At 38.2% G+C, this 12,548-nt stretch overlaps 2 protein-coding genes across 2 annotated transcripts; both read left to right on the top strand.

Annotated features, from left to right (window-relative positions):
• Positions 1 to 6: 6 nt before the first annotated feature.
• Positions 7 to 1,734, top strand: LOC108359988 (LON peptidase N-terminal domain and RING finger protein 3-like). Its single transcript, XM_017612109.1, has 3 exons — positions 7 to 49; positions 135 to 263; positions 337 to 1,734. The coding sequence occupies exons 2-3, from the start codon at positions 152 to 154 to the stop codon at positions 1,101 to 1,103; spliced, it is 879 nt and encodes a 292-aa protein (XP_017467598.1). The 5' UTR covers positions 7 to 49; positions 135 to 151; the 3' UTR covers positions 1,104 to 1,734.
• Positions 1,735 to 5,798: 4,064 nt separating this feature from the next.
• On the top strand, positions 5,799 to 10,475 carry LOC108359986 (uncharacterized; the record flags this gene model as incomplete). Its single annotated transcript, XM_017612105.1, has 3 exons — positions 5,799 to 6,046; positions 6,102 to 6,312; positions 10,249 to 10,475. Coding segments are annotated over 3 exons (582 nt in total), but the record flags the coding sequence as incomplete, so codon positions are not given.
• Positions 10,476 to 12,548: the final 2,073 nt, after the last annotated feature.

Here is a 12,548-nt window from a genome sequence, read left to right as displayed (position 1 = left end):
CCCCTTTCAACACCATCAACCAGAGAAATTGACAGGGAAATCAACAGAAGTAAAGCTTACAAATCAATTTAAATAATCAAATATTTAGCCAATATTATTACAATTATATACGTCTTATCTGTATTACTTTCTAGTTGATCGTTTTTGTGAAATGTTGGAGCATAATTTACGCTCAGTAGCACAGGAACCAGAGCAACTGATCGAGGGGCCGTTAGATTCAACTTCACCAAACAGCCCAGCCCGTGGAGCTGTCAATAGATCTCGTAAGCTAAAACAATAAAACATTCATACATATATAAATTCAAAAGGTCTAAGCTTTCATTGTATATATTTCAGCAGGTAATACTCGCCAGCGTGTTTCCGAACAAATTCTAAATCAGAATAGCTCTCCAACTCCAGACGTAGTTTTGGTTGATCTTAGTGATTCAATGAATATGCCTGCCCCAATAAGACCTCCGAATCAATTAAATATGAGTGACGATGTAATCATTGTAACGCCAAGTGAAGATGAAATCGTTGATCTTTGCACGCCTACAATCGTTCGAAAGATCTTTCATTGTAGAACCAACTTTAATGATAGGATGTTTCCAAATTCCGATGTGAATGTAATTGGTACTATAAATGGTGGCGGAACAGCCGAAATTCCGATTGCACAACCAACAAACGACGATAGACCTTCATGGCGACGCTCATTATCCTCGTATATGTCTAGGGAAAGGCCAAATGTTGCCAGTTCATCGCGTAATTCCGTTTCAACAGCAACTTCAAGAGCAAGTATTGGCAACGTTAAGAATCGGATCAACAACCAAAATAAGAATCGTGCAAATAGAGCGCCTGGTGCGCCTTCTAACGTTTCCGTCGCCACTGTAACGACCAACAACAGCACCAGCAGCAACAACAATAACAACAACAATAACAGCGGTCGTGCACCACTAATGTGTGCAGTATGCATGGAAAGCAGCATTAATAATCAACCTACCTCTACCAAATGCGGCCATGTATTCTGTGCTAATTGCATACGCCAAGCTTTACGGTTGACACGCAAATGCCCCATGTGCAACACAAAGCTCACGCCAAGCATGCTGTTTCGTATATATGTTTAAGTGAAGTCTGAAACTTGCGACAAAGATGAAAATGCACTTTTGCATTTAAGACAAAGCAGACTGGTTTTTGCAAAGTTCCGAATGTCTAATTAGCACCGTCTTACATGTTATCTGTTGCTCTGATTCTGTCAATAGAAATTTAATGTTTGAATGTATATCCATAAGTGATTCTATTTAGCAAGAACTTACTGAATTTTGTTTTACCTAAATTAAATTAGTCCACACATAAGTTGTTATTACGCTTATTGTAATTATAAGACGGATCATTATATGCTATGTTTTTTCCATTTTTTATATTTCAAACTTGCGCTTGCATTCACTTACATACATATTTATACTGGCTTTTGAAATTTAAGTGTCATACTTTGAGAGCAGGTTAACGGTCCTAATATTCTTTAATTAATTTTCTTCCAAACACTCTTTGTAAACAAGCTAAAACTCTTTGAATAGTCGAAATTATAGAAAACGAAAATGTAAAATTTCTGAACGACTTCTTTTCATGGTAAACAACTAATAGGTATCATTGCGGCCCTTTAAAAATTTTATTTTTTTTCTACTCGGCGGCATATTAGTTAACGTAAAAATTTCTAGTTCAAAACTATTATGAAGGTCAGCTTCAAGCGCCGAAGCAAATTCAAAGTCGTTCTTATTCATTACGAATCCACAATCAAACTTCTGGTGACAAGTTTTACGATATTAGAAATCTCAGCGTTAAGAAAATCGTGGCCCATGATAGAGCCAAAAAGAAAGATGTCACAAAAAATAGCTCTTGAGTAAGCATCTATTCAGAAGGTGATAAAAAATGCCTTAAATTATATTTTCATTTTCCAGTGCATATTCTGAAAATCCAGAATGGGCTGAACTCTTTCGCTTCGATGGGAAGACTGAAAACAATTCGTTAATTTATCATCCTCTATGTGCGTTGGATATTTATGGTACCACCATAAAGACCAATCTTGATACGAATTATGCCATAGTGAAAATAATCCTACTAATACTAGAAAAACGTTGAAATCGTTTTATTCCAATGCCTTATTTAAAGGTAAAGTATTGTGGGAGGTTGTGCGTGTACATATGTGCATATTTTTGTGTGTACATATTATGTATGTATGTGTGTATATTTAATTTTTCAGGATTTTCTTGAATGCGTTAAACATCAAGTACTCGAGGAATTGCATCTACGGATGGGTCATTAGCGTCGTTGAGGATCAAACTTTGCAAACGAATCGTTTGTCCGTAAAGCATATCTGCTGCCAATGCTCCCAGATCATCCTTTACTGCTGTTCTTAGACCGATGGCGTTGTAAATGTCTCAATCCGGGGTAACAAATCGGCGACGAAGTTCTCAGCTCCGCTGACATGTCTGATGTCGGTTGAAAATTGGCTTATAAAATTTAACTGCCGTGTCTGACGGGGTCGATGGCTGAGTGGAAGATCGACCTATCTCGGCAGCCAGTTCGAAAACGTTCTATCTCAAAAAACTTTTCAAGAACGTCCTATTTCAGAATTTAATTGAAAAACACCCTATAGCGCCGCCCCCAAAGCAAAGTCTAACGGGATATGCAATCCGTGCGGCATTGGCAAATTGCGTTTTTAGTTCTTCAAACGCCCTAGTTGTTTCGGTCGTCCAGTTAAGCTTGGTGTGGTCCTTTTTCTTACAAGGGCCCATACTTTTTTGCAGTGGCGCCTCGACAGCGGCGGCGTGTGGCAAAAACCTCCGGTAAAAATTTACCGCTCCCAAAAAACTGCGGAGCTCGTGCACTTCCTTCGGTTCCTTGCAATCGATAATGCCTTTAACTTTTCGTGGCAGAGGTCTTATGCCGTTTCGCGTCACCAAGTGGCCTAGAAACTCCACTTCAGGCTGCGCGATTTGGCATTTATCGCTGTTTATAACTATACCATATTCCCTATATCGCTGGAATAACTGCTCGAGATGCATTTCATGTTCCTTCGCTGACTTGGACGCCACCAGTACATCGTCCAAATACGGGAAAACAAACGGTAATCCCCTAACGGCCTCATCAATAAACCTCTGGAACGTAGTCCGAATGTCATAAATTTGAAATCAAACAATCCAAATGGGATTTGGTGATACGCCTTCTTGCAGTTCACTACAGAAAATATAACCTTTCCGTGCTACTCACAAGCGAAATCCTGGATGTGACGAACGGGATAGCTGTCTGCGATAGTCTTAGCATTTAAGAGTCTGTAATCCCCGCAGGGACGCCAGGAACCATTCGGCTTCTTAACCATATGTCAAGGACTGGCCCACTGTCCTTTCGACCTTTGACATATTCCGCCCTCCAGAAGGTATTCCAGAAGGTATTCCAGAAGGTATTCCTTCGCAATCTCTAGATTTTCGGGTGAGAGCCGTCTTAGCTTCTGCGCGATAGGTTCTCCTTCCGTTTCTATATAGTGCTGAGTTGATGTTGCCTGCTTCACTAGCTTCTTTGAGTCGTCCGTCAAGTCGGCGTAGCGCACCAACAGCCTGTGGAAATTATCTGCTCCCCTAAGTGAAACAGTATTTTGTGGCAGTTTGGCAGTCTGGCACACTGTATGCAATTTTGTCTTTTGATCTACGAGTTTGTTTTTAATGTCTACTAAAATGTCGAAATTATGCAAAAAATCATCCCCCATAATCGGCCCAACCAAACTTTCTATTTAAACCCAGATCCAATGTTAGGTATTTTCTTCCATACGTGTTAATTTGTGTATTGTTTTCTGCAATCAACTTCATCGGTGAAAGTACTCAGACATCTCACAGCCCAATAGGCGAGATCTCGAACTAGAAATGTGATCAAATTTAGCCAAACTAAATACATAACGTGTTACGTGATTAAAAACCACTTCAATTTTATGGGCAGATTGAGAATTAAGCTTGCTGTAAATACATTCAGGATAACAGATTATTGGCAAAGTCAGTTGTATTGCAAGTTTTCTCCTGATGTCGTCCGGCGTAGGTTCGTCACTTTAGACACAAGTTTAAGTCACCTATTATTAATATATAGGTTAGGTATGGCAGAAAAGGCAATGCGACGTTTAGAAATTTGTAACACATAGGAATTATCACTGTTAAGACAAAGCTAATTTTTTAACGCCCAAGATGATATAGAGGACAGATCACAGTTAAACCTAGAGCACAAGGAGACTAATTGGTCATGGGGTCCTGACAAGTAGAGCTGAATAACGTCTGCATATGCATGCATTTGCACGGACTTGCATGCACTAAAAATGTCATTTATAAATAAACTTACTAGTAGCGGTCCCAGTATTGAGCCTTGGGGCACACCAGAGGTATAAGACTAGAATATTCGGTACACAACCTTACACGCTGAGTCCTACCCTCTAGGTAGCTGCTCATCAGTCGTACAGCAGACTCCCCGAAACCAAAATTATTACGTAATTTGATGCAAAGTAGTCTATGATTCACCAAGATTTGTAGCATAATTAGCTTTACAAATTTTATTGGTATCCTATCTGCGCCGATCGCATTTGAACGTATCTTATAAATTCACCTTGCCACATCAAATTCTGACACCGCATTGAATTCAAATGACTGGCACAGCCAGAGAGGAAATTATGGGGTTGCAAGCAGGAGCACTAGGTGATACAGCACGATTGACAAATAGATCATTAAGCTCTTCAGGGTTAATTAAATAATCAGGACTGTCACTAACATGTACACGCAGGTTTTTTAGATTACGCCAGAAAACATTAACCTTTTACCAAAGAACTTGCACTTTTCACACTTAATAAGAGCAGTTCGTTCAGTTCTTCTTCCAAATAGAGTACGACTTGTTACGTTTTATTTATAATAATAGACCGAACAACTTTGTTGAACCAAGGGAACGACGGTGCTCGATTTAGAAGAGTGCGTACTGGGACATGAGCCCTAAATAAGCTTACAACATTTTCATGCAGAAAGCTCAACTTTTCATTTACAGAGCTTAGGCTCCAACAACCACTGCAATCAATGCGGGATAAGTCAGAAGATAGATACAAACTGTTGTAACTTTTTACCCTTAAGGATTACCATTTCTGAGATATAGCGATTCATAATATTGTGTTCACCATAATATGCACAATTTATACTGTATTTGTGCAGTAGTGTTTTTGGGGCGCTAGGCCTGCTCCACGACAAATTGTAGTCCCGTTTTAACTAAATGATTTGGCATGAAATAAAAATAGTACCATGTATTGTGGAACGATTTTCCGTCATCCCTTGTCAAATTTGGTTTGGAGACAAACCGGTTTCGACGTTGTGCCATCTTCAGTGTCCTACTCCTACCCTGTCGGAAACAAAAACAACCAAAAAGAAAAATAGTACCATTGGAAGTGATGAAAGCGGTATGAATTAAAAGTAATTAGACGGAACGACCCAGATTTATATCTGGCCAGGGACTATCACTCCAGCAACACTCCCCAAAATCTCTTTGGGGAATTTGTGTGCTGTTACAACAACAACAAAAGTAATTAGAGAAAACTATTCATCTAAATGATAATTACACTATGTAGTTTAAATCCGAATAAATTCCATTCAGGAAGTGTGATTGAATTATTCCACTTTTTATGCTGCTTCCAAAAACCATCCCTGTGGGTGGGAGTGTCATATTTTAGAAAAAGCTACCCCGAAAAGTGACAATGAAACTACACACATATTTTTAGCAGTAAAACGGATATTACAAATGGGTAATCAAAAAGAAATAGTTTTCTTAACACTTTTATACTAAATAGTCTTCATTTACTAATAAAATCAGATTCATATATCGAGTTCGTAGCTGAGAAAAAACTTCCGGCCGTGTTTCCAAAACCATTGGAGTCGTTTGATAGGAAACCAATCGTAAATGATTTGGGGCTAACGCAGACTGAGATTAAATCACTACAAAATGCTTGGAATATTATAAAGAAGAAGCAGCGGCAAGCTGGCGTCACCATATATATAAAGTGTATAAAGCTGTATTATGAGCTAACCCATACTAAACTTGATTATACATTACAGTCTCTTCTCCGGGAATGAACAACTCTACGAAATGTATCGTACTCGTAATGGCAAATTGCATACCGAATTTGCGGCACAGCATCAAAAAATAGTGTTGGGTGTATTTCAAAAGATCGTTGAGCAGTTGGAAAATACACGTTTTATTAAGACACTTCTTAAAGAAGTATCGGCTAAACATCTATCTGTACATGTGACGCACTACCATTGGCAGGTAAGGGGCTTGCTGACAAACGCTCTGTAGTGAAACAGATAGAAGTTATAGAACCTATTTCGGAAATCACCACAACTACCCAGCATACTTCCTCATGGCACTCACTGGGATTTGAACCAGTGAACTGCGTTGGACGCTGGACATACCGAGCTAACAATACAATAAAGACAGACACTCCAAACACGTCAGCAACATACATACCTCTAGCAGCTTACGTAACGCCATTATTGAGATTGCGAAAGATGACCCTACCACCTGCTCATACAAAACGGCGAAACGACATATTTAAACACTGACGAAACTTATATGTAATACCTAAGAAAACCCTAGTATAACCGATTTAATACTGTTTACAAATAGGAATAAAGTACCCCAATTTAGACTTCCATCTATAGGTGGTTAGACAATCCCCTATCATCCAATGCGAAATATTTGGTGGTCATTTTCGACACTAAATTAAACTGGAAACCTAACTTGGAGAAACGTAAAGTGAGGGTTTACATCGCTAACTATAACTTCGATAGTAGCTGGGGCTTAGCACTGAAAGTTGTGATTTGGATGTACACCGCTATAATAGGGCCTATGGCACCTTAGTATACTGACCAGCTTTACGTAACAAATGCAATGTCCGTAGACTAAATAGCGTACCTAAACTACATTACTTCCTAATGGAAGATTCCGGATCGGACCACAGATACATCGACTTTCAACTTGGCTACTTGCTCTGCGCCAATGCGAATCTTGAAAAAGAACAAATAACCAGACCACAATGCCACTTAGGATACGATCCACTCAGGCCATTGATGAGGCGGTGGTTAATTTAACCGCTGCCCTACGTGTCAGTTTAGATACGGCTTGCCCGTCTCGTCCACCCCTTAGCCGTACGCATGTTTCCTGGTGGAACAAGGAGCTTCATAAGTTGAGGGGTGAGTCGAGAAAACTTTTAAACCGAGCCCTCAAAACTAATTTTGAGTTGGACTGCACGTAAAGAGATTTTACGAGGCTAATTTGCTCTTTGAAGAATACAGCAGCGGGATGAAAACCTTGGTTTCAAACGTCTAGGCTGGTAAAAGTTCTGAAAAAGGACCAAACCACAAAGCAGGGTTCGCTCAAGAGGCCTGATGGCTCCTTAACGAAGACTAGGGTTGAGACTCGCTCTGTTCTTCTAAAGATTCAATTTCCTCGAATTCATGTGATGGTTACGCCTTCCTATCCATGGACTGGAGAAGTACAAGGTATAACTGGTTTGTTGCTAGAACTATGGCGAATAAAGATGACATACGATATGTTATTGAGTGTTTTGACAGTTTCAAATGGCACGGTCCGGGTGGCATCCTACTTACTGTACTTAAAGAAGGTGTTGGGCTTTTGTTGGCGACCTCGAAAAAGATTTTAATAGCGTCGCTTGTACTTGCTTACATACCACAACCTTGGAGGCTGGCTGATGTCCCCTTATACCTAAGGTTGGTAAGGATGACTTTACTAGCTCCAGAAACTATAGGCCTATTAGCATAACATGCATGCTAAAATGTCTGAAAAGATTAGTAGAGTAGCGCATTCGCAGGGAGGCGCTCTCATCAAATCCTCTGTCTTTGCATCAACATCCCTATCAGGCGGGGAGATCCTATCAGACGGCTTGGAAAAATCTGGTTGCCTGAACTAGCAATGCCATCAATAGGAAAGAATTCGCCTTGGGCAGTTTTGTAGACATATAGGGTGCTTTTTACAATGCCACCTTCGACACTTCTGCTCTACGGCATGGGGTACAGATTCTGCACTGGTAAATTTTATTCGTTTAATGCTAGCGCAGCGTGTCATCAGGATTCAGGCAGAAGGAGGTCATTATGTCACGTACGGAGTGAACAAGGGCTGCTCTCAGGATCGTGTGATTTCCCCTTTGCTCTGGTGCCTGGTATTGATTCTCTATGCGTCAGTGGTATGGTGGAGCAGACTCTCAATCAATAGCCTGAATAGTCTGCTTGCTAAACTTCAAAAAACTATTGCCGTGTGCTGTACGCGAGCTTCCTCTCCAACACCTAGCGTTGCACTGCTGCACTTACCGTCACTTTGACTATAAATAAACGGATGTTGGTATAACACTGAGTGATGTGAGGAGGAAATTGCTGGCGGCAGTACCTGTGTCTTTTCAATGCCACAGGATAGTAAGCCACCATTACGTTTGTTGCGCTTCTGCCTCACCTTTGCAAGAATGAGGTATGAGACATTTGGCCGCGATATGTTGAGAAACGAACACCTGAGGTTTTTGACATCAAAACAGTACAACCGACGGCATACAGTCTGAGTTTTGTTTTTTGCACGCGTTGTTGGTGCCTGGTTCCGACAAAAAAAAAGACTCACTTAGTCGGGCTGTAGAAAGCGAAGGACTCTGGCCAGAAAAATAACACCAAAGCTGTTAAGTAGGTCAAGGGTGGAAATATTTAGAATTATAGCGCCCATTAGCGGCTATTAGCTGGTAGGAAATCATGCTCTTAGAATAGGACTTCCTTACAACAATATATCCCGGTAAGTTGAGTTGGAGAAACCAGCCCATAGTCATATGCCAGATTTGGTTGATTACACTGTTCAGGATATTATGGAAATCGTCTTGGATTTGCATCTGTATAGCGGATACGATTGTGGGGCCCCATAGAAAGATTAGGCCTAATAAATTTCGTAGATCAATCTCAGGGTGAAAAGTATGAGTTCGGTCTTTTGTCCATCCATGGTCTGTTTGACGCGAAACTCGGTCGGTACACTCAAAAAAAAACTCCTCTTAATTGAAGGAAAACAGCAATCAAAATAAAGAAAAAATGGGAACGAAATAGCACTGAAGAAGTTTTATCCTCTTTCCATGCCCAACATTTCTTCAAAATGATAGATTACATCCACGGTTCCATATTTTCGTGTACGTTTTTACACATTCCAAAGAAAAATTACTCATCGGGAGAATTTTTTATTCATTCGGAAGAATTTTCGACCTTAAAGTAAGGAGAGTTTTTCTAGAGTGCAAGGCCACAAAAATCGTTTGTATTAAAAAATGGAAAAATAAACAATTGGGCATTATTATTGGGAGACTTCCGAAGACAAACAGAGTTTTTCGATCGAGAAATATTGGTTTTTGAAGAGATCTCTTCTACCATTTCTACGAAAAATTGTTGTTCTCCATACAAAATACAAGGCAAATTTTGAGCGCTTTGAGCGACTCTAAACATTTTTTGATTTCAAAAAAATAAATATACATATATACTTTTTTCGGTATAGAACAACCGCATGGGGTGGGAGCACTGATGTACATACATACATATCGCCACCTCAAAAAGTCATAACTAATAGAAATTCAAAATTCGCTTTTTGATTTATATGATGGATTTCATCGAACAACAGCTCCCCACATTAGTTTATGAAAAAAAATAAAAAATTAGTCACGACTTTTTTCATTTCATTTACGATATTGTTACGTCCTTTTGCATTTCAGGTACATATATATTCATTACGGCGTGTCAATTTGTATGGGAGATTATTTCGACTATGCGCGTATAGCACAGAAGGATTCTACATGTAATTCTAAGAAAATTTCCTAAAGAAACCATGTTTCTAAAATCGTAAAGAAGTGCTTAAATTTTCATTTATATTCTTCTCAAAATTTCCGCTAGAGGGCGCAATAGTGAAAATTTTCAAATTTTCTTCGAAACTTACTATGACAATTTGGTAAACTCCAAATTGTTTTTAGACTCATGGTTTCTTTGGAAAATTTGGTTAGAATTTCATGAAGAATCCTGCTATGCTATACGCGCATACTACAAAACACTGACGCGCCCTAATATTCATACCTGAAGTATGCACAAATGATCCATATCATAAAATGACAGGCTATTTAGTCTTTGATTTTAGTTTAATTGTTTGTATTAAAACATATTTTTCCCCCTTTTACTGCAGCTTTATACAAACGAAGTCAAACGATATTTTGTGGAGACATTGAGTGGTCACAGTTCGCCAACTTTTGTTCGTGCATTGGATACTCTTATGGATAGTGTCTGCAAATTTAATGTAACAGAATAATCGATGAAAAATATAATTATAAAATTTCGCATAATATACGTAATACGTTTTTGAACCACGATTTCTATAATTCTTTTTTCAAGAAAAGGTGTTACCTCATAGGTGGTCCCATACTAATTTCGTTTAAATCCGATCAATGGATCATGAAGAAATTAACTATCGTTAAATTTGTATCTTAAATTTTTGTATAAGAATTGAAGTCGACTTTGTTTTTGGCTTAAAAATTACTTGTTTACTTAAAAATTACTTGTTTGAATAATAGTTGCTAAACAAGAAGTCGTGATGTGGTTAAATTTGGGTGATAGGTAGGTAGTTGAATTGTGCCAAGGACGCAGTTTGCAGTTTTCGATCCCATACGGATCCTTCGGTTTGATTAGACAGTCCAGTTGGAAAAATTTAGTCAAACTGAGTGGCCACATCGCCGTCCCACAAGTTTTTACAGTAAGAATCTAAATAAATACTTAGTCTAAATGCGCGAAGCTTTATTGAACAATGACAACGTTCTCACCAGCATTGAGAGTGGTGGCTTTCTGAGCCCAAGAGGAATATATTTTGGCTTTCGCTAAATAGTTTTGAGGGTACGGTGAGCCAGGCCAAAGCCCTGTTAGCCGTTTGGACATCAAAGTAGATATATACTCATGGACCTTAGAGATGCCAGATCGAAAAAAAAAGATTTTTGCAACGAATTCGAAACGGAATAAAATAATCGATGCATGCAGAAATTTAAAAAAAATAAATCGATCTTCCCAGATCTAATCATTTATATTGATAAATAACGTTTTTAACTTAAGTTTTATAATGAAACGAAACACGGATCTGGCCAAACTTTTATTGTGAGTAATTTTTAAAACATACATACATTGTTCATAATGGTTTCAACATCCAGATTTATTCGAAAGCTATCAACTTGCTAACAATCCGTAAATACTTTTGAAAAAAAAAAACCACAAAAATGTGAGATAAGGTAATAATTCTTTTCCCACGTCCACGTGTCCATCTTCTACTAAATGTGTCTTAACATCTGTCAAATTTCTGTTTAACTTTATCCCGTTTTCTCATGTGGGCAACTTGCTATCTTAACAAATCACTTTCAAAATGGCATCAAGCCAATCAGATCGATCTGTACCCAATAGAAATGGTGCGGTAAAACAAGAACTGAGTTGTCAAAATAGAACTAATAAATCGACAAAAAGTCAAATCGGAAGGGCTAGATTAATTGATCTTCGATTTAATAGGCTTTAAAAGGGTATCTCTAATGTACATACAAATGCATGTATCTTCCTTATCGACGTGAATAAGACAAGGATTAGAGACCGGTTGAGATCGGTCAAGTAGTTTTTTGAGATAAACATACATGATATAAGTGGGCAGTGCCACCCCAATATTGATGAATTACTTAGTCACACTAGTCAAAAAATCTGAAAGCACATAAACGATATAAATTCTAGGCCGTATTTAGGAAAAGTCGCCTAACTTCGATAACTTTTACGCGAATGCAATACACGAGCCCTCAGTTTATTTAAAAATTGATTTATTTTAGATAGTACTCCATATTTTGAGGCTGTAGATAGAGAAATGGGGGTCTTTTCTTAATTTATCCTATAAAAAATTCCAACAAGTCTGGACTAGGCAATAGATTTTTATAAACCATTTTAGGAGCATATATATCCTCCTCTTAGATCATATTCGATCTTTGAAATCGAATCAAAAATAGTCATTCAAAAACTTATAAATCTACAAAATCGTACTTCTGACCTAAATCGACAGGTCGCAACCTCTAAATGACCTTGAAAAAAATCTATAAAAAGTGGCAATAATATTTCTCATAAAAACGAATAAAATTAGGAGGTACATACTTATGCACATATATTGGGTATGAGGCAAACTAGATATGTAATGTAAGTTCCACTTCTCCAGTGTGACCCAGGCGCGCTTACTTTTCTGTCAAAAATAAAAGTTAAAATTTGACTTTTTTCGATAAATTTTAATTGAAAAAAAAAAACAATCAAAGTAAAAATGCAGTCCCTTTTAATTGCACTTCTCTATATTCTGTTAATATATTTCCCTAAACAATTCATTCTAAAATTTTAAGTTCTATTTTTGTTAGAAAAAATAAAGTTGAGTTAAATGCTAGATTTCCACTTGGCATAAAATGGCAAAAATGACAAATGACAGAG

The sequence above is a fragment of the Rhagoletis zephyria genome, unplaced genomic scaffold (genome assembly GCF_001687245.7).
Source record: "Rhagoletis zephyria isolate East Lansing unplaced genomic scaffold, Rhagoletis_zephyria_1.1 Rzeph_scaffold_00501, whole genome shotgun sequence".
NCBI classification, from domain to species: domain Eukaryota; kingdom Metazoa; phylum Arthropoda; class Insecta; order Diptera; family Tephritidae; genus Rhagoletis; species Rhagoletis zephyria.
The sequence above is the reverse complement of the archived record's forward strand: the minus strand, read 5'-3'. Positions and strand labels throughout refer to the sequence as shown.